The sequence below is a fragment of the Pteronotus mesoamericanus genome, unplaced genomic scaffold, assembly GCF_021234165.1.
Source record: "Pteronotus mesoamericanus isolate MK-2021 breed Mesoamerican mustached bat unplaced genomic scaffold, CSHL_Meso_final contig_411, whole genome shotgun sequence".
Taxonomy (NCBI): domain Eukaryota; kingdom Metazoa; phylum Chordata; class Mammalia; order Chiroptera; family Mormoopidae; genus Pteronotus; species Pteronotus mesoamericanus.
In genome coordinates this window covers 215,132-242,509 of record NW_026555154.1, presented here as the reverse complement: position 1 = coordinate 242,509, position 27,378 = coordinate 215,132, and the positions used below count along the sequence as shown (strand labels likewise).

General features: G+C 40.1%; 1 protein-coding gene across 1 annotated transcript; it reads left to right on the top strand.

Moving 5' to 3' along the window:
- The first annotated feature begins 711 nt into the window (after window positions 1–711).
- On the top strand, window positions 712–27,378 carry LOC129073549 (acyl-coenzyme A synthetase ACSM2B, mitochondrial-like). The gene is given in 15 exon segments (XM_054577217.1): window positions 712–914; window positions 8,031–8,241; window positions 11,052–11,104; window positions 11,107–11,261; window positions 12,430–12,573; window positions 14,287–14,443; window positions 17,411–17,490; window positions 17,710–17,833; window positions 18,943–19,023; window positions 20,737–20,838; window positions 22,590–22,717; window positions 22,835–22,934; window positions 24,001–24,120; window position 24,461; window positions 27,275–27,378. Coding segments are annotated over 15 exon segments (1,743 nt in total). The 5' UTR covers window positions 712–731.

Here is a 27,378-nt window from a genome sequence, read left to right as displayed (position 1 = left end):
ATGACAACAGTTATAATTTCTGAAGTGATTCTGTATGTTAGGTGCTGTGTGCCAAGATCAGTTGAAGGAAATAGATATCATTTGTATTAGTCAACCTTTACTGTATCAACCAACATCCAAACATCTCAGGAGCCTAAAATCACAAATATTTTTCCCCATGTGTCTGTGGGTTGGCTGTGGCTGTGCTGGACTCAACTTAACTCCACATGTATTATAATTCTGGGACCAAGCTAAAGATAGATCACCCACCTGGGATAAGCTATACTCATGATAGAGGGCAGAAATGCAAGGGTTTCTGACCAACCATGTAGTCACATCCACTCATATCTCATGGGCAAGATAAAGTCAGTGAAAGGAGCTGGGCAAGCCACATGAAAACAAATGGGGATATATAATCCTAATACAAGAAGCAGGTAAGTAGTGGGGAACAACAATTCAGTCTACCATACCACTATATTTTAAGCATAAAGAGATTTATTAAAGAGATTTGTTGAGTGTTCTCAAAACTGTCAGAAGTGTGAGAGAGGTGGGATCTAGACTGGGTGTTGTGCTTTTGGAGAATGGCATGCCAGACTAAAATAAATGCTGAGTTCCAATTTACTCATAACCACAACAAATTCATTTCTGGAAGAACTTTGTAAGGTTGGGGTTAATCTCCATAAGCAGCTGATGACTAATAGAGCAGTCTATATAGGAAAGACCCACGTCTGTGTCAACTTTCCTTCACAGGTATGACTATGCATTGGCTAAGAAAATTCCAGGGGATTTACATTCTACGGTGGATTCAGATGTCCTGTCACACTGTCCACATTCATACCAAGCAACTGGCATCTCTGCTGTGGGGCCACCAGGAAGTTCCTGCCAAGTTTAACTTTGCAAGTGATGTGATAGATTACTGGGCTGGCATGGAGAATGTAATGGGGTGAAGAGACATAGAGTTGAACAGTTGGGCTGAGTTTATGAATTCATCCATATTTAATATATTGAACACATTACATGTCAGATACTATGATGAGCCATGAGGTTCATCTCTCATGAAGGCAGCATGGAGTGGGAGCCAGAGAGCATGGGGTAAACAGAAAGAAGGGACTGGGAAATTGGTGCAGGTGAAGCAATCTGGTAAGCCCCTGGGAAGCTGACACAGGCTGTCTACAAATACTTCATATGCTCTGTTATGATCTCCCAGAGTGAGACAAGGACTAGTGGGTTGGGTTCATAGAGGAGGCAGATTTGGATTTAATAAGAGAAAGTCAGCAGAGTCTTCTCTCTTATTAAGATTAAGCAGAGTCTTCTCTCTTATTAAGATTAAGCAAGCAGGATGGTCAGTAGGCAGAGACTGTCTAAAGGACTCCAACATAAGGCACCAAAGAAAGAGTGATGAGAAGACTTCTGTTTCCTTTCCGATCCTACACTTACTGGTCAAAATGCAAAAGAATGCAACCCCTATTGAAAAATTTGGAAAAATCTCACACCATTACCAATAAATTTTCTCTTTAACTTTTCATTATTGCTCTCAAATTATTGTATAATATGGGAACCCCCAAGGATACCTGAAACTTCAAGAGAATCTTTAAAATCAAAACTATTTTAAAACAAAACTAAGACAAAGTGGAACCCTGGTTCATCACTGGTATGCATATAAAATGGTATAACTTTTGTGGAAAACAAGATGACGGTTTCTTAAAACATTAAATATAGAATCACCACATAACCCAGAAATTTTACTCTTAGGTGTTTATTTCAAAAAAAAATCAGAAGCAAGGCCTTGAGATATATTTTTACACCCTTGTCCATAAAGGAATTATTTACAATAGCCTAAATATAGGAAAACCCAATGTTCATCAATGGAAGAATGAATAAACATAAGGTGGCATATCCACACAATGGAATATTATTCAGCCTTAAAAAGAATGAAATTCTATTTATGCTACAGCATGGATGAACCTTGAAGATATCACGTTAAGTGAAATAAGCTAGATACAACAGAACAAATATTGTGTGATTCCATTTAGATGAGGTCTCTAGATACAAAGTAAAACAACGTTTTCAGGAGGTGGTAGATGGGACAACAAAGATTTTATTGTGTAATAGGAACAGAGGTTAAGTTTTGGAAGATGAAAAATTTCTGGGGATGGGTGGTGGTGATGGTTGCACAAAAATAAGAACATGCTGAACTGTATATTTTAAAGACATAAAATGGTAAATTTTATGTTATATATATGTTGCCACAATAAAAAAGGAAAACAAAGATTATGGATAGATAGATGATAGATAGACCAATCTATAATAACATTTGTCTTTTTCTTTCATTTTCACTCTCTTGCAAGTATGCAGTGGCATTTTCCAGAGGCTACAAGACAAGCAATACAACAATAAGTGAAAACAGAAATACAAAGAGAATCTGCCTTCTACTAAAGAAGACATTAAAGAGACTTGCATAAATGTGAAACAATGCCACAATTCTCATTTTTTGTTGTTTTGGAAAGTATACTTCCTTATTAAACCACATCTTATTTGTGGTAATATATAATGGCTGTTAGTTTTTTTAAAGCACACATTTATAAAATTTCTCATTTTAAATTTCTAACATAGTAAATATTTTGTTTATTTTTATTTTTCAGAGTGATGTAAATGTTTATTTATTTATTTGTTTACTTATTTATTTTATTGTTCAATTACAGTTGTCCCCATTTCCCCCCATTACTCTCCCTTGTCCTACCCACCCTCACCTTCAATTTCCGTCCTCCCCACCCCCATTATCTTTGTCCATGGGTCCTTTATACATGTTCTTTGACTTGACCTTTCCCCTTCTTTCCCTGGTTATTCCCCTCTCCCCTCTTCTGGTCATTGTCAGTTTGTTCTTATTTCCATGTCTCAGTTCTATTTTGCTTTTGCTTGTTTGTTTTGTTGATTAGGTTCCAATTATAGGGGAGATCACATGATTTTTAAAAAATATTTTATTTTGTTTATTCCTGATAATTTTTTACATTAAAACTCATGAATAGTGAATGGTTCTTTCAATTATAATTATGAGCAGAATTTTAATCATGCAGAAATAGAGATACTACTTAAATAGTGGCCAATTTCCTATAAATATTGTGGTTAAATCATGAATAGTAATAAAAGATGCACTATTTACAGAGAAAAATTATTCAGACGCTTCATTACAGAATTGGAATAAATAAATAAATAAAATAGGAATAAATTCGAAGATAATATTAGCCTTATTTTTAATATTTATCAACTTCCATGAGACTTCCACATAGCTTTGATATTCAAAATTGAATAAATATCCTTTGGAGATGAGTGAGTATATGTAGATTAATATTAACTGTTACTGTTCAATAGTTAACTAACAACTTTATTCAAGTTACCTCCAGGCTGATTGTAGAAACCTCAAGCAAGTTTTCTGACTTTGAAGTTATAAACACAAACAGAATGTCTAAATTGAAATTGTATCATAATTTTTAGATTAAAAGTGTTTAAGTAGGAAAATATTAAGAAAATAGAATCAAAATTTAATATCAATAATAAGAGTTTTAAAAAATCATATCAGGAGAATCAAGATGACAGAGGAGTGAGTGGAAGCAACACTGACCTCCCAGGACGAACCTGGAATTACAACTAAATTGTGGAGAAATCATGTGGAACGAACAACTGAATAATAGCAAGACAGGAGCCTTTTAACCTTGGACAGATGGAAGAAACAGCTTTAGCACAACCTAACTAGTAAAGAATGCGGTAGAGACTTGAGTAGGCAGGCAGGGCGCCCACAGGTGGCAGCACCAGAAAGATATTGAAACAGCTCATTGAATCCCCCTGAGATGAGCACGGTCTAAAACCATAAGCAAGGATCTCCAGCCGATAGCACCAGAGCCCAAAAAGTACACAGATAACAGCCAGCTGCGAAAACCAACAGGGTTGATCTCTGCCAAAGACAGGCAGCTGGAGGCACAAAGAGCCACTTAAAGGGCCGACATATAAATTTTTGCTTTCAGCCACTTACCCTGTGCTCTGGCAAAGGCAGGGGACAGAGTGGGCTGGAGACACCTGAGGAAAGACCAAGGAAGGAGGTTTTGGGGAGAGAACTGAGAGAGTAGCTGGTGGAATCCCAGTGCTAACCCATCCCCCATGAGGCAGCAACCATTTTGTTCAGGCAGACCACTCCTTTGAGGGTCAACAGCATGAGAGGACACAATAGCCCCACACCAAGGAGGCTCTGCCTAGGCCCAGTGGTGCTAAAACCTGATGGATAAGTACAGAGAGGCAGCCACAGATAGTAGATCCTTGGCTAAAGGGGGCACAGAGTGGCTTCAAGAGACACTTGAGGAGAGACTGGAGATGGAGGCTTTAGGGAGAGAACGGAGAGAGTAGCCGAAGGGATCCCAGCGCTGACTCTCCCCCATACAGCAGCAACCATCTGGTTCAGGCATACCACTCCCCAGAGTGGCAGCAGCGTGAGAGGACCCAATAAGCTCGCACTGCGGTGTGTCTAAGCCAGCTTGCTGAATGCAGAGTGGCTAGATTAACAGCTGAAGGAGACAGCCGAAGAGAGTCGATTCCTGGAAGTCTCAAACAGACTGCCTAAGTTCAGACAGGGTCAACAGCTGACATCATGAGAGGCAGATCCAGAAAGAACAAAACAGTGGTCTCCGACCATAGAAGTTCACACCACCAAGTCAGGAAATCAAGACAGATCAATTTAAGAAGCAGAAGCGAAAAAAAAAAAAAAAAAAAAAGAGCCTAACAAGTAATGGGAAGACAAAGAAACATGCCCCAGTTGAAGGGAAAGGAGGAGTCCCCAGAAAAATAACTAAATGAAATAGAGGCAAGTAAGTAAACTATCAGATATTGAGTTCAAAACAATGGTTCTAAGGAAGCTCAATGAGCTCAGCGAGCTCAGAGAGAATTACAAAAAACTCCAGGAAAACTACAAGAACTAACTGAAAGCTATATAAGCATGAAAAAGGACATAGAAACTATCAATAAGACACAAGAAGAAATGAAGAACACAATTTTGGAACTGGAGAACACAGTAGATGGAATCAAAAGGACGCTGGGTGAAGCAGAGGATGGAATCAGTGAGCTGAAGGACAAGGTAGAAAAAATCTCCCAGAAAGAGCAAGAAAATGAAAAAAAGACTCAAAAAGAATGAAGAGGCATTGAGGGAAATGCAGAACAACCTGAAACAAAATAATATCCATATAAGAGGGAGGAGAAGGAAAAGAAGGAACCAGAAGGAAAAGAAGAGGAGGAAGGGATAGGGAACCTGTTTGAAAAACTAATGACAGAAAACTTCCCTAATTGGAGGAGAGAAAAAGTCACACAAGTCCAGGAAGTACAGAGGGTCCCACTCGAGAGGAACTCAAAGACACCCACTCCAAGACACATCATCATTAAAATGGCCAATATCAAAGACAAACAGAGAATCCTAAAGGCACCAAGGAAGAAAGGAGTAGTAACATATAAGAGAGCCCCTATACAGCTAGCAGCTAACTTCTCAACAGAAATACTGCAAGCCAGAAGAGAATGGCAAGAAATATTACAGGTAATGAAAAGCAAAGGCCTGCAACCAAGACTGCTCTACCCAGTAAGGCTCTCAATTGAAAAGGAAGGCAAAATAAGGAGCGTCTCAGACAAATGATGGCTAAAAGTATAGCCCTCCACCAAACCAGCATTGCAAAATATGCTAACGGGATTTCTTTAAGAAAATGAAGAAAAAGATTCTATGAATACCCAGTTCCTTTCACAGTCACCAATACTTGATATTACCAATATTTTTAATACTTATTAATCTGATTGTGACAATGATGGGTTATTTTAGTTGTTACTTTATTGTTTGTTGAACTAAACCTGTTTTTGTATATTTCTTGCCTATTCCTATCATTATTAGAAAGCTTTAAATGACCTTTTGGTACTCTTTATCCATTTTTTGAATAAATGTTTGTAGAATTTTTGTCCCCCCCCCCAAAAAAAAAACTATTAACCCTTTTTTAGATGTGTTGCAAATACTTTCATATTCTATTACTTGCCCTTTAACTTTTTTTACATGAACATTACTGTATAGTCTTAAATATTTAATATAGTCATATTGTCAATATTTTACTTTATAGCTTCTTGGTTTGAAAATGTTATTTTAGGGTAATAAAAATATTATTTTGTGTTTTTGCCTAAAACTCCTTAGACTTAACATATTGATTTTTTTTTCAACATTAAATAACATCTTTTTTTTTTAATTAATTTAATTACTTTTTAAATACATTTGTCTCTGCCTTCCCCCCACCTCTTTCCCTTGCCCCCTCCCACCTTCCCTCCCTCAGCTCTTCCCCTTTGGTTTTGTCCATGAGTCCTTGCTATATGTTCCTTGACTTTCCCCTTCCCTTCTCTTTCCCTGCCCCCCACCTTCCCTCTTGTCTCTGTTGATTTCTTTTCCTTTCAGTGTTGCTGGTCATATTTTCCTTGCTTCTTTGCATTGTTGGTGCAGCCACTATGGAAAGCAGTGTGGAATTTCCTCAGAAAGCTGAAAATGGAACTGCCTTTTGATCCAGCGATTCCCCTGCTGGGACTATACCCTGAGAACACCAAAATGCCAATACAAAAGAACCTCTGCACCCCAATGTTCATAGCAGCACAATTTACAATAGCCAAGTGTTGGAAGCAACCTAAATGCCCATCAGTAGATGACTGGATCAAAAAATTATGGTACATATACACAATGGAATACTACGCAGCAGAAAGAAAAAAAGAAGTACTAAACTTTGCGACAGCATGGATGGAACTGGAGAGCATCATGCTAAGCGAAATAAGCCAGGGGGCGAAAGACAAATACCATATGATCTCACCTATAAGCGGAACATATTGATTTTTAACTCACCTGAGTATTTGTTGTATAATGTGTGAAGCAGGGCTCCCTATTTGTTTTATTTCACGTAATAGTGATTCATGCACCTTATATGTTGAATAAGCCTTATTTTCCTCATTGATTTGAAATATCAATTTAATTATATATTACAAAATTAGAAAGATATATACACTTGTTTCTACAGTGCTCATTTTATTTCATTGATCTACTTGATTTTTTCTGTGCAGGTGTCATGATTGCTGAGATTTTATAATGGGTTTAAATTTTTAAATATTTTATAATGGATTTTGACATTAAAAAATAAATAAAATCGATCCACACTAAAATAATGATGAGGACATGTATAATTCAAATAATTGGCATTAATGTGTACAAGGCCTCAAATTTTGTTTTCAGTTTCATTATTTGCATTAATTATGTAATAGCAGTTTATCTATTTATTTTTTAATTTATTGCTGTTTAGTTGTAGTTGTCTCACCTTTTTCCCTATTGCTAAACCCTACCCTGTTCATAGTCAATCCCTTTCTATTATCCATGCCCATGAGCCCTCTATTCATGTTCCTTTGCTTCACCATTCTCCTTCTCTCCCCCATTATTCCCCTCCCTCCTCCCCTCTGGTCAATATCAGCCTGTTCTTCATTTCTGAGTCTCTGGTTGTACTTTGCTCATTTGTTGATTAGGTTTCACTTATAAGTGAGATCATATGGTATTTGTATTTCACTGCCTTGCTTATTTCACTTAGCATAATTGTCTCTAGTTCCATTGGCAATTTATTTTTTTACACATGAGAACTGAGAAACACCAATCTAACTGTTATCACAATTGTTCTTCAAGGAACAGAAAACATTTCATGGAAAATATTATGAAAGATCAGGAGGGCCACTTTAGTTTTATGCTTTATGATAGTTCATCTAATTCTTCCAACATTCACAACTGAATCAATATGCAATATTATATTTTATAAAAACCTAAGTTAAATATTGATAGATAGAACCCACATAAATAAAAACTCTGTAGGGTTTTTTAAAATACTTTTTAAGAGCGAATGAGGGTCCGGAGATCAAAAAGCTTACTAAACACAGTTGTGTCAATCCTAAGACTGGGAATTTTCCCCATACTTACACACCAACCTCTGCCCAACCAATCAGAAGGTCTTTTCTTTCTTCAGGCAGGCAAGAGACACCCGGGCCCAGCCCTCTGGTGGGTGAACGGTGATCAGGATGAAGTGAAGTGGAACTTCAGTCAACTCAGTGTACTCAGCCAACAGGCAGCCAATGTCCTCTCAGGAACATGTGGCCTTCAGCGTGGAGACTGTGTGACAGAGGTGCTGCCCCGAGTTCCTGAGTGGTGGCTGGTGACTCTGGGCTGCATGCAAGCAGGTTGGTAATTGACAACCTGTTCTGGCACTGTCTCTCTTGTGAAAGAAAATGATGGCAGAAAAATACAATTATTCCTCCCCAAAGATGTCCCCTTCACACAACATGTTTTCCCTCCCCATGTGTAGATACCACCTTTCTACCTATTTAAGCAAACTATCTACTCATCACCATGATAGAGGCGGCTAGTACAGAGTGAACAAAACATGGCCTGTGTACCCACAGGACTTACACATCTTTGGAGAAATCCATTAAACTATTAATTGTACACATAATTATTTAATAACAATTTTGATAAATGGCATGTGAATTTTATAAGAACCTATTAAAAATCTTGCCCACAGCCTGTGTTTGTAAATAAAGTTTTATTGGAACACAACCATGCCCTGGTTACATTATCCATGCCTGCTTTTGCACTAGTATAGTGGCAAACTTGAGCAGTTGGGACAGAGAGTGTCTGGTCCACAAAGGCTAAAATATTTACCATTTGTCCTTTATGCAGAATAATATGGCCAACCCTTGCTATAAGAGGGGACCTGAACTTATTGATCTGCAGTGGTCACAGGTGTCTCAGCAGAAGTGATAGTTGGGCTGAGAACTGCAAGATGAGTTCAATTCGGTCAAGAAAGAAGGCAGAGGGGGAGTGTTCCTAGCAGAGAGAACAGCACAGGCAGGAGGGAAGCTTGAAAGTTATGAGGAAACCTGAAAGGGTGTCTGTGTTCCTGGAGTCTAGGCAGCAAGGAGAAAATAGTGGCAAAGGTGCTTGAATAGAGGGGCAGGTGCTAAACTGGCAGAAACTTGGGGGTCATGATGAGGGTTCTGGACCCTTATACCATAAAGTATGGGAAACCATGGATGAACTGAGTGACGTGATCGTATGCTATTTATAAAAGTCACTGTTAATAGCTCATAGAGAATGAGATAAAGAGAGGAAGAGCTGGGGTGTGAAACCCAGATAAGAGATGAGGGATGATGCTGGCTTAATCTTAGATGAGGTGGTGGGGAAGGAGATAAGTGGGTGGATTTAAGAAATGATTAGGAAGAAAATGACAGCAGGGTCTTTTTGATGGATGACATATGGTAGGGGAAGAAAGCCAGGGGGTTGAAGAAGTCACAGGTGCTTGAGCAACTGTGTGGACTCTATTGTCTTTCACTGAAGTGAGGAACACAGAAAGAAGCAGGTATGGAGTGTCAAGGGAAAATAAGAAGCTTAATTTGGTAACTATTGAGTCAGGGGTACCCCCTGATATTCAAAAGGGAGGAGAGTTCCAGTTAGAAAACATAAATCATAAGGATGTAGTCTACAGTATGGTGACAACAGTTAACAATACTGTGTTGTATATTTGAAAGTCATTAAGAGAGTAGATCATGAAAGTTCTCATCACTAGAAAAAAGATAGCAATTTCATGTGAGGATGGATGTTAACTTGTGGTAATCATTTTACAATATATACTTATATCAAATTAGCATATTTGATATATATTATATATAGACCTATGAATATTTGACATATACACCTAAAACAAGTACAATGTTATATGTCAATTATATCTCAATAAAAATATGTATGGAGAAAAGTGAGAAGTGAGAAATTAGATTTAAGGGCACAACATCTGAGATGGAAACAGAAATTTGAGAATCATCAAACTTTAGATACAAGAAGTGAGAAGTGAAGAGGTATAAAAAAGAATCTCAGGAAACCCCAACGCCACCAAGTCTCATGCACATTACACCTTCCATGCCCTTCCCTACATACAACAGGTATTCTCATCAATTAGGAGGAGCACATACATGTGTAAAAGAAGGAATAATCAGAGGAATTTGAGCACAATAGTAATATCTTCAAGCCCTATGGAAAGAGTAAAGAGGCCATGAGAGAAAGGTGATATTATGATAGAATATATTCTGAAGAGAAGGAGAACTCAAACTCAGTAAGACTATCGTGATGGTGACACATCTGAGGTAGTTAAGAGGTCTGCAGTGTGGATCCTACAGTGTTGAAGGCGGTGAAGAAAGTGATCCAAGATTAAGAGCTATTTAACAACAGGAACATGTGAAATCAGCTTCATAAAAAGTGAAACAAGTCTTCTTATTCTCCAGAAGAATAAAACAAATCCACAGGAGTCTCATCAAGGTAGAAAACAAAAGCTAAGGGCACTCTTGTTTAAGAAAATGCATCCAGAATCCCTGGTTAGGTCGCTGTGGTATTGCAGTACCATGGACAGTTATAAGTGTCTTTCCTTATTATTTTAATTACTATAGGAGAGTGTTTGAATACAGGAAACTCCTGGAGGACAGTGTGTGTGTGTGTGTGTGTGTGTGTGTGTGTGTGTGTGTGTGTGTGTGTGTAGGAGGGTAAGAAGGGGTTGTTGGCCTTAGATTGTCAATGGTGTGACATCAGACCCCCTTATAGCTCTGACTACCCAGGGCAATCTGTTCGTTTTTTAAATTGATTGATTGCTTGATTATTTTTAGAAAGGGGAAGGGAGGAAGAGAGGGAGAGAAACATCAATGTGTGGTTGCCTCTTGCACTCCCCCTACTGAGGATCTGGCCTGCAACCCAGGCATGTGCCCTAGACTTGAAATCAAACCAGTGACCCTTTGGTTCACAGGCTGGCACTCAATCCACTGAGCCACACCAGCCAGGGCAAATCTGTGTTCAAATCACTTTCTGGTCAATGGTCTGTCACTATTGACATTCCCTACCCCAACCTCCCTTCCCACATTGGAACTTACTGGCTGCTACATCAGACTTCTCTAGGGAAGGAGACAATGCCTCTTCTAGTTCTCTCTAAGCCATTTCACTTCTCCAGGCCTTGTCTTCACGCCTGGGACTATCCAGATGAAAGCCAAAGACATACTCCAAATAGGCTGCAGGCATCAAAATCCAGGGCCATCGTTGCTGGGGATGAAGTGGCCCAAGCAGTGGACACTGTGGCACCTGACTGCCCTTCTCTGAAAACAAAGATATCGGTGTCTGAAAAGAGTAAGGATGGGTGGCTGGACTTCAAGACATTACTACAGTGAGTATCTACATGTTTTCACCTGGGTTTTCATCAAAAGTGAAAACTGAACCAAGCACTTATTTGCAGGTGTTTTATTTGGGAGGTTCAGGAAGTAGAGTGTGGGACTGTGGAGAGTGAAGCAGGGAAGAAGAAAGAGAAAATACAACAAGAGTTACTTCAGGGAATAAGTTGGACCTTCTGGGAGCACAGAGAATGCCTCTCAGGATTATTTCTGAGCGGACTGACGAGCACCTGATTCCCATTGATAGAGCATTGACGAGACAGGAGATATCATGTACTCCACATTTCTTGGGTACACCATGCCTACCAAGTAGGCCCAGAGTATCATGCCATGGTGGCAACAAGGAAGCCCTGGGCTCACAGAGAGTCACCCATGGTCCACATTATATAAAACACTACATGGGTTGAAACTCACACTGAGCTGTTCAATGGATGGAATCAGAGGTGAGGCTAAAAGCATATTGAGGTAAAACACAAGAGATGGCCTATGTACTGAGTTTCCAGGACCCTCTCCCTGCCCTCTGGGACACCAAACCAGGATTTTTCTTGCAGTCCATGACAGCACTGGCTAGAGGAATTAGTTTGCTGTCACATGTCTGAAATCCCCCCACTGGAGACACATACATTAGGAAACTACTAGGAAGAATGTAATCTTTTTCTTTCTAATGACATGGTGTTTAAGATAACTATCAGAGAAACGTGTAAGATCAGCTCTGAGAGACTTGACATCAGGACAGTAGAAGAGATGCTGAGAGAGGTGCAAATGCTGCAAGGGACTAATTGATCACCTTCTCTTTACCTGGTGTTGCACTAGTGATCTAAACAATTAGATGAGCATTTATTGGATTCTTGATGAGCAAGTCACACATTTCCTTTCTGTTACAGTTAACTTCCTGATCCCATTTTACAGATATGGACGGTGAGGCCCAGGGAGGGTTAAATAAGTAGTCCAAAATTACATACTTAATAAATATCAAATCTGAGTGACTTTTAAGCCCAAGCCTGAGCGACTCAGGATATCATGGTCTTAACCATTTATAAGCCTCTCTTCTAGTGTGGCTTGGCTGACTTGCCCTTGCCAGCATGTGGGAAGAAGGGAAGGGTAGACCACCAGGACATCTGGTGCCAGGGCAGATCTGAGAATGTGACACTCTGTCTCTGTCAGAGGAGAATCTACCACTCATCACTGTGTGGAGACAAGAAGCCAAGAAGCAGCTGCTATCTACTTCACCAGTGGGACAACTGGCCTTCCGAAAATGGCAGAACATTCCCACGCAAGCCTGGGCATCAAGGCCAAGATGGATGCTAAGTAAGAAGATCCCCTTCCCTCTACAGACAATACATGACCAGACCTTGAGTCTTTTATGAACTCAAACCCAGTTCTCCTAAGATTGGCTATAACTTGGTACTTCTAAGAAAGACAGTTGGGAAGGGGGGTAAGAAGAGCATGGCTTAGCATGGTGGGTAGTCAGTGACCTTCAATGTGACATTTCTGTTTTAGATAATGTGAAATCTGAAAACATCTTCAGGGTTTTGAGCTACATGTCTACTAGTTTGAATGATTTGCACAAGATTTATATGCAATTTCCTTCCATACTGATCCATATCTTTCTTGTTCTTTGAGGTGCTGGTAATTTGCTTTAACACTACCCATATTCCACGAGGGCACTTTTGTCAGCAGAAAATTACTTTTCAAATTCATTGAAATGGAAGCTATAATTGGATTAACTTAATTAAATGAGATCTCAAATGTGAAAGTTCAGAATTTCCTTCTACTGTACATCAACCCCATCAATGAAATAAGAAAATACTGTGCTAAAGTTGTCATACAATTATAACTAGAGATCTTCAGGGTCTTTTTCAGTAGATCCTGCTTACAACATTGATTTTATTATTAGACGTGGAAAAGTAGCTTAATGCAAAAACAAACGTTGAAAACCTAGATGCCCCACCTATGAGTCTGTGGTAACAAAATTAAATTATTTAAAAGAAATAATTAATAGAAAAACTATAGTAAAATACAGTTTCTAAAATATGGTAAGACAAATCACTTAAATATAACTAAGATATAAATTCCTACCTCCACCCTCCAAATTTGTTTCTAATAGGCCATGACCTAATTTTCTTACAGCACTGAAAGTATAAATCATCTTCAGGAAGGAGCACATATTATGGTGAATCCCAGCCACAAGGAAGTTTTTCATGTTTAGCCTAAATCATTCTTGTTTTAAGACAGGCCTAATAGACTGACTGCTGTCAGCAGAGGAGAGGAGTGTTGGGAGTGGAGGAATTGAGCAAAAAAGAGAAAGAGAAAAACCTCATGGACACAGACAACAGTGTGGTGATTACCAAGGGAAAGGATTAGAGGGAGGTGGAGGAAGGTATGGGGGGATAAATGGCATGGATGGAGACCTGACTTGCAGTGGTGAACACACAACGCAATATACTGATGGTGTGTTGTAGAATTGTGCACCTGAAACCTGTATAATTTTGTTAACCAGTGTCACCCAATTAAATTCAATAAAAGGGAAAAAAGACAGGCTGAATAACCTTTTATTTTGGCCCCAAAAGAGAAATTAAACAAGGCAATTTATGATGTTTCAAGAATAGAGAACCAATGGTCTATTCAAATGAACTTGAGTTTAATAAAGCTACTTACTAGAATAGGCACTTAGAGTGTCTTTTGTGCATAAACATAGTAGATATTTCCTGGGTAGTTACCACATGTCAAAAACTGTAAAACTTTCTGGGAATAAAGTGAAAATGATACCCAATTATCTGTTAAATCATGTCAGCTAGGGTCACACCTTCCAAGTGTTTTCCCCTTCTTGAAACAGAAGGTGTGGATAGAACAATTCCAGCTTATACTTATACGCACTCCTACAAAGGTATGCAAACATTCAAATACGCCTGAGCACACATATCTGTTTGAACTCACACAGGCATACATACTCATGCTTAAGCTCCATTCACCCCAGCATGCACTGACGTATATGTAAGTGTGTGTCTTCTCTTTTCTCAGCCTATGGACGGGCCTGCAAACCTCAGACCTACTATGGACCATAACAGACACAAGTTGGATTTTGAATATCTTGAGCTCATTTCTGGAACCCTGGACATCAGGAGCATGTATATTTATCCATCTCTTGCCAAAGTTTGATCCAGTGGTCATTCTAAAGGTAAGAGAGGATCCAGTTTGCACCAGATAGTCAGAGTCACTCCAAGGTTTACAGTTTCTTTCAATTCATCTAATTTTGACTAACCCTTGCCTTACAGGTAGATAGTGATCAGTAAGCAAGATGGAAATGGTCCCTGGCCTTATAGAGCTCATGGTCCAAAGAAGGAGAAAAACTCATATACAGATAAAAAGAATATATTCAGGAGACAGGCATCATGGGTCATTGGTTCACTCAGCACATACTTAATGGACTCTTGCTCTGGTGCCAAGTATCAGATAGATGATGGTGAACCAAGTATAGGGAGAGATGGACTATTGGAGGGGGTGTCATGTGTGTGTGTGTGTGTGTGTGTGTGTGTGTGTGTGTTATTTCCTCTTTTATTTGAAGTATAACACAGACTAAAGGTAAAGGGTATACAGTACAATTATTTTAACTGTACATCTTGCAAATAATTTATCTGTGTTGTACACTGTATTAACCAGTTTGGGTTGCTATAACAAAATGCCTTAGATTGGGAGGCTGAAACAACAGACATTTTTTTCTCACAGGTCTGGAGGCTAGGAGTCTGAGACCAGGGTGCCATTCTTTTTCTGATTTACAAACAGCTGCCTTCCTGTCACGTCCTCAGATGATGGAGAGAATGTACTCTGGTGTCTCTCCCTCTTCTTTTAAGAGCACTAATCCCATCATAGGGGCTCCACCGTCACAACCTCATCTACACCAAGTTAACGCCCAAAGGCCCCGCCTCCAGTTACCATCACATGGAGGTTAGGGCTTCGACATATGAATTGGGGGAGGACACAGCATTCAGTCTATAACAGATACCCATGTAATCACAACCTTATCAAGATATAAGACATTCTCATTACGGTAGGAAGTGTTCATGCCACCTCATGCCATTGTCTACACTCCATAAGTTAATCATTCTTTTGACCTCCATCACCATAGATTAATTTTGCATCTTTTTCATCTTCATATAAGTGGAATCATCCAATATATAATCTTTTGTATCAGGCTTTGTTCACTCAACATATTCTCTGTAGTACTCTCCTTATTGTTGCACATATGAAAAGTCTGTTCTTACGTATAAAGGACCCATGGACAAAGCCAAAGTGGGGAAGGATTGAGGGAGGGAGGTGAGGGAGGAAGGCAGGGGAAAGTGGTGGCAGGAAGGTGGAGACAAATGTATTTTAAATAAATAAATAGAAAAAAAGAAAAGCTTGTTCTTTTCAAATGCTATAGTGTTACATTCTGTGTATCAATCATAACTTTTTCTATCCTATTGCTGATGGACATTAGGAGTATGGCCAATTTGGGACTATAATCTATGAGTTTTGAAGAGTAAATAGGGTTTTTCTTTTCTTATAGAACTTGACAGGGAAGTCATTAAATAGAATCTACAAATGGTCTTTACCTGGGAGCAGCAAAGCAGTGGAAATGGGCTCAGTTTGCTTGCAAACCACACTTGATATTGAACTCTATTTGTAATGAAGAGTTGCTATTGACATCCTGGGGCCTCCAGATCTCTGTAAAAGTTGAGGGCCCTCCCAGACTTCTGTGGCTGGCAACAGACACCCAAGGAGCAAAAAGGGGCACGAATGACATCCTAGAGGTCAAAAAGTCAGGCATGGTCTGGATTCTCTCAGATGATTCTCTTCAAATGATGCTGTCGTTCTCTGATTTAAACAAATTCTTACTCTGCCTCTTTCCAAACACGATTTGATGTAGCTTATGTAAAGTGTCATGAGTAGAAAAAACAAAACAGGAAAACAGATAAAAAATTATAAAACCTATTAGGAAAGTATAGATTGGAGTTGCAGAGTGGGAAGACTGATGAGAGTAAGAAGTACAGCAAATAAGTAGGTAATTCCATACTGAGCTTCCTGTACGACAAGGCAATAAAGGATATGAGATGATTTTCATAGCTTACACCAGTTCATCAAGAATACACAGGAAATAATTGCATGATTTACTGTTAATCATTTTTTCTGGACATTTTTGTCTAAGTCATTTGTCTAATAAGTTCTGTACTTAAATAAATTCTGTACAAAGCAAAGCATGGGACACAAGTAGTGTTACATAACTGTTAAGAGTACCAGCTGCAAATGCTTGTTCCACTACTGGCTGATTGTGTGAGACTGGGAAAGTTATTTAATCCTCCAAGTCACCATTTTCCCTTCTGTAAAGTAGGGATGATAACACACACTCCATGAGGCTATTGTGAGAATTAAATGAGATAGCACAGGGTCTGGAAGGTGTTCAATACTAGCTAATTTTTTTTTATTCTCACCAGAAGATCTGTTTATTGATTTTTGAGAGAGAGGAAAGGGGGGAGAGAGAGAGAGAAAGAGAGAGAGAGAGGGAGGGAGAAACAGCAATAAGTCACCTCCCATATGTGCCCTGACCAGGGATTGTACTGGCAATCTTTTGGTGTAGGGGAATGAAACTCCAACCAACTGAGCTACCAGGCCAGGGCATTACTAGCTAAATGTTAATAGCACTTCTGGAGTGTCTATAAAGCACATTTAATTTTTCAAAGCACTTTTCTACCTAAATTAATCTATTATAAAGCTGGCCACAGGAGATTAAAGGATTTAACTAAGACCACACAGCCAATTTGCAACAGTAGCTGATCTACTTCTCTTGGTGACTGGGGATTTACATAATCCTAAATGTATGTTTATGATAGCTAGTCATTAAATTGGCAGGAATAGGCAGCTCGATTTGACAAAAATGTCCTAGATTAATCCTGGACTTTTCTCTATAATAAGTGGTCATTTCTCTGTTACTTTAGCTTAAGGGTACATGAGAATTGGGGCTCATTTGGCCTGAAGAAACACAGCAAAGAAGCTGGGATTTAAATCTAGACTCTGTGATGGCATAGCGCATGCTCATAACCACTATGCATACTGGTAAACTCAGCATCTGACCTGGTGATCAGTCTCTCAGCGGGGTCTCTTTCTCCAGGCGCTGTCCAGCTACCCAATCACCAACCTGGTAGGAGCACCCATTGTTTATCGAATGTTGGTACAACAGGACCTTTCCAGGTGATGGGGCTTTTGGGGTTGGTAAGAATCTCTGGATCTATTGGTCCTTCCTACTGCCTCCCCTACTTACACACATTCTCATCTATCTGACCCTAGGAGCATGGTTGCCCCATGAAGTCAATATCATTGTTAAAGCACATAGAATCCAGATCTAGGCACGGGCAGAGTTTGGTTCAGGAAGGCTAAGGGTGGAACAATCACTTCTCTTCTCTTCTTCAGTTACAAGTTCCCACATCTACAGAACTGCTTCAGTGGAGGAGAAACCCTCCTCCCAGACACTCTGAAGAACTGGAAGTCTCAGACAGGACTGGACATCAGAGAGTTCTATGGCCAGACAGAAACAGTACCAGCTCCTAGGGGAACCAGAAGCTGTGCAGCCCGGTGGGCTTCAAAAGGCTCTTAGATAAGAAAAATATGAGCTATCTTTTATCATGGGTTTATTCCATAAATATTTATTGAGTATCTACTATGGGATAGGTACTGAAAATTCAGCAGAGAATAAAACAGGCCAAACTCCTGCTCTCATGGAGATTGCATTCTCATGCAAGTGGGGGAAAGAGACATAAACTAATAAATATATGATATGGCAGACAGTGAGAAGGTCTATGGAGAAAAATAAAGATAAGTGAGATGAAATGAGGAGATGACGGTCTGGATTTTCAGAAATGGTGGTCAAGAAAGTCCTCTGTAGTGGGATAACATTTTAGCAGAGACCTGAGTTTGTCAAATGTGTCAGGCACTATTCTAAGCTGCTCATATTGAAGTAAAGGGCAGGAGAAGAACCCACTAAGGACCCCACCTCACCTGCTCAGATATCTTCTTGGAACTCTTGGGGCTGCTTGAGCACAATGTGGATTCATTGTGCCACTTATCAAAACAATCTGGGGAGTACTTTCCCACAAGTTCTTTCCCAAGTGCTTCTTACTTGTGACTCTTGGTATTTCTTCCTCCTTCTTGCCACTGTTTTACCCTACATCCTTCTATGGCTAATGGTCCCCAGTACTCCTGCAGAACTCCCAAGAGGGCTCATGGCAATGCTGTGATATGGAGGACCTTTGCAAATGTGGGGAAGGACAATGCAGTCATGACAGGGGTCCATGCTTTTAGATGGAGCCTTCTTTAGAAAGTGCTCCTGTGGACGCCAGCATCTTTGTAGGATAATTTGTTTTAGGAGTCAAGCAAGGTTGGCCCTATTATGGAAGGTAATTTAATCCCACATTGTTTTAAAGGACTTTGAGTTCTGTGGTCCCTTAAAAAAGTATGGCTCCCCTAAAAAAGACTGTAATATGGTTGTTAGTTTCTTTTTCCTGGGGAGTAATCAATCAGATTGCTTTCCAGAGCCACCAAATGTGAGCCAGCTTCCGAGTGTGATAGGACCTGCTCTGCTGAATTTTCCTTCGGTAATTTCATAACCCTCCTAAAGTTTGCCTATCTGTCTATTGCTTCCCACAGGGAATCACTTGCAGAGTTTCCAAGACAATGAAAGTCAAACCTGGCTGCATGGGGACTGCAACTCCCCATTATGATGTGCAGGTTTGTTTGGTACACACAGGTGGTAGGGGAAAAGGAGAAAACACAAATTTTTCAGTAACTTATTTATTACATTTTTCATTGAGGAAAAATAATGAAAAGTAAAGATATTAAAACAATATGAAATGGAAGGAAAGATAGAAAAGAAGAAGAAAAAAGAAAAGGGAAATTTTTATGTTCTTACCATGCAGAGAAAAACACTTTGAATATCCAGCAAATTAGCTGGCTAGCTAGTCAGATAAATGTATACTTTAAAAAAAAATAGGAGTAAATTTTGACATATCATTTTGTTACTTTTATTGTTGAACAATCTTTGGTGACCATCTTCCTGGGTCAATTAATACTGACATACACTATGTTTTTTAATAATTATAATGAATACGGTAATCAATAGTGTGCTTCCACCACTCTTTAAGCCTTTTGTTAATGAATAAATGTTTTTTTAACATTTTCACCAGTAAAAACAACATTACAATGAATATGTTGTAGCTAAAAGTTTGTTCCTTTCTTTTATTATTTCTTTAGGCTAAAGTCCAAGAAATAGAATTTGTGTATGTGTATCTATGGTTCTGTGTATAGATAGGCAGACGTAGAGTATAACAATTCACATTCTATTCAGTGTTACCTATAATTGCCTGCTCCAACTATGGTAACCAACTGTGGTAACTATTTATGGAGCTCTTTTTAGTACTCATTTCATTCTGATAACAGCACTGTGAAATAAGCTGATATTATCTCAGTTTTACAGGTGAAGGCACTGAAATATATGAGGGTGGACCTCTCTAAAAAATGGAATTATCTTTTGGAGGGCAGGTTCTTTGTTGTACAGGCTTTCCCCACTAAGTGAGTATTCTAAGAACCCATCTGTATCTGTACCAGCTGGCATTGTTGTGAGAGACTGCATTCAGCTTCAGTGAATTTTTTTGAAGACTCTTTTAAAATGTTTGCCCATTTCACAACGGGCGATTTATGAGCACACCTGACCACACTGTACTGTGTGTTCAGCAGTTTTTTACCAAAAATGGCATAACCCCCATGCCTCCACCCTTCCTATTCACCTGATCTCACTCTGAGCAACTTTTTTGTTTGTTTGTTTCCCTGGATGAAAAAAGTCTTCCAAGGGAAAAGTTTTGCCAATGTAGAAGAGGTAAAGCAAAAAAACAGAAAAAAGCACTGAAAGGAATCAAAATCGATAAGTTCAAAAACAGTTTTGATCATTGGAAAAATGTCTTGATAGGTGTATTGAATCAAAGAGAGAGTACTTTGAAGGTGACTGAAGTTTAAACATGAAAGAATAAATACACATTTTTTATAAATAAATTCCAGTTTCTTTTGGGTCCCCCCTCATAGAGTTTAAGTAGCTCACAGATAACAAGTAAGGTAGCAGAGTCGTAATTTGAGTCTTGTTCTGTCTGATGTCCAAGTCCATGGGCCTCAAAGACAACAGGAGGATGCTGTATTTCCTGAGCTCCTAAAGCCAGAAGCTTTCCAAGCTCATCTAGTCTGGTCTCAATAAGCAGCTTCACCTAAGCCGTTCCATGCAGATGGATTAGAGATCTGGGTTTCAAACCCTTGGCTTCCCTTGGTGGTTGGTTCTTATTTTCAGTCACCACTAGAGCAAGAGGGTCTCCACTTGACTACCTCAGATCTTCTGTATTACTATTCAAGGCACCTCCTGTTATGCAGATCATTCTTCCACTCTGCTTCTTCCTCCAGGTCATAGATGAAAAGGGCCATGTCCTGCCCTCTGGTGCAAAAGGAGAGTTGGGCATCAGGATCAAACCCATCAAGCCCATAGGCATCTTCTCTGGCTATGTGGTAAGAAATGTGTGCTCCTCTATCTCTGTTCCCTGGTGGGAATGTGGCTCTAAGATGGGTAAGGAAGGGTCCCAAAGTTATGAACTTCCCAAGAGGCATTGGCAAGGAGTATTCAGAGTGGGTCCTTTGTCAAGAGAAAAGGCTGGCAATTCATCCCTGCCATCCTTACCCTATCACTAAAATCTCATGTGAAGAATTATCTTCATTTGGATACACCTTCCTACCCACAAGAAGTGTTTCATGTCAGAAAGCTTATTGACCCTGAACTATATGGAATCATTCTCCCAAGGGCAACCCTGAGCTTCTCCAAGTATTATCTCCATACTCCATGCCATTGATCCTCTTTAGAACCATGTTAGACATATCACATTGAAACTTCATCATATTTATGGAAGCATTCCTATCTTCCAAGCTTGACATGCTAGAAATAGATGATTCTTGAGTCCATCTGCCTCACTTTAGAGGTATGGCTGGTAAAATCAGAAATTACAAGACTCATTCAAGCCAAAAATCAAATAATAAATTCACTAATAATAGTTATTGTCATTTACTGTATTCTTACTACATGATATGCACAGTCCTAAAGCATTTTGCACACATTAAACTCATAATCCTCCCAACCCTACTCTGCTATTCACTATGTGAGCAAGTGACTGGTCTCTCATGCCTGAGGTTCCTAACCTGTAAAATGTGTATTATAATATCTCATAGCATTCTTATGGCAATCAAAAGGTATTAATATTTGTGAAATACTTAGGACAGTGCTACATAAGAACATGTAAAAGAAAAGAGTTGCTGGAGATGTAAATTATCACTTCCATTATACAGATGAGGAAAAATGAGCCTCAGAGATGAGGGCACAACCATAGCATGCACTTCTGCAGGCATTTCCTGGGCATTGTCTCACTCCATTTTCACATGCCAATAAGGAAGCTAAGGCATGAGGTTCTCCCCCATTTGACAGTCCAGGAAACAGAGTGACTCATGACCCACAGAGATAATGCCAGCAGAGGCTGAATGGTAACCAGGAAAAATAATCAAGGTGGGGATCAAGAAATTTGACTTCAGGTCTCAGCTCTGTCATCTGCAATGGCTATTTGGCTTTGGACATGCCTCGTGATCTCTCTGGTCTTCAGTATCCTTATTTTCCAAATGAAGAAACTAGCCAATGAATTCCCTATGCTGCCTTCAAACCCAGTGACTGAGCTTCCATCAGGGGGCCCACAATCCTACACTTGAACAAGATACAGATATGCACTAACAAGGGGTGAACTCCAAACCTTCTCATTGTTCAAGAACAAGCGCCTCAGCTGAACAGAGGATCCCAAATACTGCAGAAATATTGCAGGGCAGGGCCCTGGAGGTTTGCTGGTATATTTCTAGAATTTTCAAATCTAACAAAAGAGCCAAGAAAAATATCTGATAAACCTTAGTCTCCTTAAATGATGTCATGGAATGGAACATGAGTTAGGCTAATCACTGAAGAGGAGGTAGAATCAATCAGAGAAAATTTCCTAGAGCATGGGTGAATGAATGCATTAATATTATCCCTTAAACTTGACCCAGGGGAGCAGGGGAGAAGCCCTGGGGAAAAAAAACTGAAATAAAGGGGGGAGATCCAATTCCACCTGGGGGCTGGGGTTGACATGATCAAGTTGTAAAATGTACAACCTGAACATCTGTTGCTGGCAGCCCCATGACACAGGATTTAGGCTTTGTAGTCACAATGACTGTCTTTACGTGGCCGCCAGGACAATCTTGAGAAGACAGCAGCCAACATACGAGGGGATTTTTGGCTCACAGGAGACTGGGTCATCAAGGATCAAGATGGGTATTTCCAGTTCATTGGGCGGGAAGATGATATTATTAACTCCAGTGGGTGAGTTTTGTTTCTGGGATGGGAAGGGTAACCTGGCTCTTTATTTTGACTGATTCTAGACTTTGGGGCTGGGCTAGAGGTTATGCTGTCTTCTCTGAAGGGCAGGCTCTTCTACAGGTACCGGATAGGACCCACAGAGGTGGAGAATGCACTGATAGAGCACCGTGTTGTGGTGGAGGCAGCTGCTATCAGCAGTCCAGACCCCATCCGAGGAGAGGTGATGGGGAGCAGCAGCCTGGGAAGGGGCAGATTTGGGAAACAAGGGCATATAGTATGATGGTTAAGAGTATGTATTCAGAGAGCTAGACAGCCTGACTCTACTGCTTACTAGCTGTGTGACCTTGGGCAAGTTACTTAGCCTCTGAGCTTTAGTTTCTCATCCGTAAGATGAGCAGTTATTGTGATGATTAAATCAGTGAATACTTGTAAAGTGTTTGGAATAAGAACTGGCATATAGCAAGCACGTCACGAGGTCTGCTATTACTGGCACTTGTATCAGAATCTGATCCCTGACCAGAAAAACAGAGGAAGGATTCCAGCAAAGAGATAGAGCCCCTCAGCCCTGAGAATATGAGGAAGATAAAGGACCCTTTATAATGCCAGGGTTATAGAAAAAGATCCAGATAAAATCTAATGTGTGGAGCTTGGTGTATGTGTGGTTAAGGTGCAGAGGTGTGGGTCAATGTTCAAGTACATTTCCGCAGGGCACAAGGTGACAATATCATATCTCTGTCAGGCATGGGACATATCACTGTAGAAATCATAGGATCCACTAGGCAAATGGAACCCAAATAGGAGGACCCTTTGTTAAGAAAACTTTTTGTGCCAAGCACAGAGCTAAGCTGGGCTGTATATTATTTCATTGTACTTCCCATGAATTAAATATGACAATTGGATCTCCATTTTATAGATTATAAATGTGCAAACTGTGGTTTGAAAAGGTTAAACAGATCATTTGAATTTATGGTCTTCAGTCTTTATTTTCTTCTCTTCACCTATATCTAGCTTCTCCCTATAACTCCCTATTGTCCCTGGCATATAAGGTGAGCCAGGTCTCAATCTACAGTCCTACCTGACCATCCAATAAACTATTTGAGAGAGAACTGGACTCTTGACCATTATTATTCCCCAGTTTCTCTTTTTCCCCCAGCCCCAAATGTCTGGAGGTACAATTGGGAGGATGTAAATGTGGTGGTTGTGGTAGAAGTCATAACACTTAACATATCCCAGGAGATGATGATGAGCTCTGATCCCTTCTCTCTTGACCCTGATCCGTGCTGCAGGTGGTGAAGGCATTTGTTGTCCTAGCACCACAGTTTCTGTCCTATGACCTGGACCAGCTCACGAAGGAGCTGCAGCAGCATGTGAAGTCAGTGACAGCCCCATACAAGTACCCAAGGAAGGTGAGACTCTGGGCTTCCCAAACTTGAGGAAGCAGAAATGTCCTCTTCTCATATATCCCTCCTTCTGGATGTGGATAAGGACTCTAATTTCAAAGTTCTGCTTGACCATGACCAAGGAAGCTCCAAAAGACAATCCAACAACTGTTATAGATGCTTGAAAGTTGGCCTCAGCATTTAGCTAACTCTCCTTGAAAATCAGATAAGAACAAGTTCTAACCAATATCAGGCCTATATTCCCACTCTATGCACCAAGGTCTTGCTATATTACTCAGGATTCTCTTAGCTGCAGGAGACAGTCATCAAACTTAATGTTCATTGCTCACACAATTGATAAGTGCAGGGTGGATGAAGCCTTAGTCATGGCTGGTAACAGGTATTCAGATGATGTGGTCAGGGATGGCTCTTTCATCTCTTGAATCCCCTTTCTGTATCGACTTCATTTCCTGAAATGGTCTCTCTTTGTAATGGTCCCCAACAGCTCCAAACATACATTTTTAGCAGTTTAGCAAATCCCAGTAGAAAAAGAGCATCTTTTTTCCCCAAAAAGTATAAGAAAATCTTTAAGTTGATTCTCATTGGACCACATTAGGTCATGTGTCCATTGTTAAACCAATCCCTGTAGTCAGGGGATGAAACATTCTGATTGGCCATTTATGGGTCATGTGCTCACCCCTGGAGAGAGTGCAGGAGTATGGGAGGAAGGGCTGCCCTACACCTAGAACATGGACTGAGGGAGGGGTGGGTCCCTGTAGGATAAAAGTGCTGTTATCAGAAAAGACAAAAAGCAGGGTTTAATGTATCTGTTTCCAGCTATTTTCACTGTGGGGCAAAGCGCTAAGGCATAAAGCTGAACATGGAAGAATGACCCAGTTTTTGGAGTTGGGTGCAAGATAGGAGTTTGCCCCAGAGAAAAGAATTCTCTTTCTTTTCCTTCCTTCCTTTCTTTCTCTTTCTTTCTTTTCTCTCTCTCTTTCTTATCTTTTTCCCTCCCTCTCTTTGTTTCCTTCCCTTTCTCTCTCTCACCTGGGATAGAATCACATTAAGCTAAAACACCTCAGATTCTCATGTAACCCAGATACTCACTGACAATTTGTCAGCACAGGCTAATTTTCACTGGTGGGCTTCTGAGAAACAGATTCTGGGAAGGAGATTAACATCCAAGAGGTTTATTAGGGAGTTCTTTGGAATGAAAGGGGAGAGAAGGGGAGGAATGGAGCAGCATTAGGCAAAAGGTGAAGTTTCACTGTGATGTAGTTCGGTGGGGGCTTCAGTCAACCCCATGGGGAGTTTTGAAGCTAGGACAGCCTTGCAGAGTTTCCTGAGCAGCAGCAAGGGGGAGGGCCTTGACAGCCTATGTAGGTCAGGCAGGCTTCCCTGGAATGGGATATGGCCCTGGGAGAGAAAGCTCTTCATAGCTGCTGTACTTCCCAAAGGAGTCAGGCATTGGGAGAGTGAGTCTTTTGTTCCTGAAGGAATGTCTGGGCAGCACATCAAAGAGTTCATCACACAGACTTTCAGTCTCAAACTGAGAGTGAGGCAGTCTAGCAGGCTCTTGAAACAGACTGTGGTATTCACCTCCATCATTTAGCAATCACTCTGGGCCTCAGTTTTCTTATCTGTAAAATAGCGATTATGGTATTATCCCTTCACAGATGGTTTAAAGAAAACAGTTAACATTTGTAAGGAATAAGATACCTTAATGAAAATTTAATAAGGAGGAAAATTGAAACAACCATACTTGAACAATAAAAAATAATTATTTTAAAGAGACTATAAATCCAATCACACCAAGCATATAATGAATTTTGAATTATAACAATATTTCTGAAGAGCCAGTGGAGAGGTCCTATCACACAGTATAACAGTGTATTATTACTCAATAAATGTTTCTCTTTTTACAAGTATCCCCTCCAGAATGACCTGGGTAGCAGGTTCTTCCTACTCTCTCCCTCCTCCCAGCAACCACACAATTTTTTTGCTCCCTTCTTCATGACATGCATAGTTGTTTTCATCTTAGCATTATCCCTGGATCTCCTCTGTGGTTTCTCTCTAATCTCTATCCATACCCAGAGGCCAAAGAGTAAATATTTTAGGTCATACTATCTTTGTGACAACTACTCAACTCTTCCTTGTAGTGAGAAAGCAGCCAGGAACAATTGCAAATTAATAGGTACAGCTGTTGTTTCAATATAATTTTATTTACAAAAACAGGAGAAGGGCTGGATTTTGCTCACAAACTATAGTTTGCCCACTCCCCTGTTCTATCCCACTATGATTTTAACAAACTCCTTAAAAAAGTTAGTCTTGCCTCATGGCAAGGCAGCTGCTAAGAAGATACTTTTTGCATATCAGTGTCCCTACTGTTACTACTTTTCTTAAACTCAAAACCATCTGACTTCTAGAGCGATGCTCTGCAAGTTGAGCCACATAACCAGAAGCCTCAGTGAATTCTCTTTATTACCCATATCTTAGGATTCAAGAATATTGGAAACAGAAGGGCCCTCGACATCAAACATCTCTTCCCACAAGTGAGAAAGGTGAAATTGGAGAGGTTTTTTAGTTCTGCCAAGGACACACCAACAGGAAATGATGGAGATGAAATTCAAAACCAGGCTTCCTCTCAGTCATCTACTGTCTCTAGTTCAGATTCATAACCACAGCTAATATTTTGGAACATCTACCCATGCCAAGAACTCAGCCTGTATAACCTCATTCTACCCTCAAACAAATCGACAAAGTTGCTGTTCTTTTCCAGTTTACTCAGTGAGAACATTGAGTCTCAGAGAAACCTAGTGACCTATTCAAAGCCAGGTAAATAGTGGAGAAGAGACTGGAGCTCAGAGTCTGATGTCAAAGATCAAGTGTCTGACTACTCTGTCATGTCAGTTCACTGTACTGCTTCTCCCTGTCCTAGGGTGTATCAGAGACCAGTTGGCTGGCTTTTATGTCCTATTCTGATCATTTTCTTCTTTTCCTATACCAGAGCACTTCCTGAACCTTCTAATTTGCACAGGGGACTCCCCAGGAATTTTCCAGTCTCAGTAGTCAGCCAACTGGAGCCTCCAATCTCAAGAGCTTCCCCTCGCCCTACAGCAATTTCTCAACTCTATTGAGGTCATGGATGGCCAACTCTGGACTGATTTGTTCCAACAAGTGGAGTTTGTCTTGGACCTACCCAAAACTCTTTCAGGGAAAATTGGAAGGAAGAAACTTTGAGATAAGGAGTGGAAGAGGTCTGGGCCAGCCAGGACCCAATGA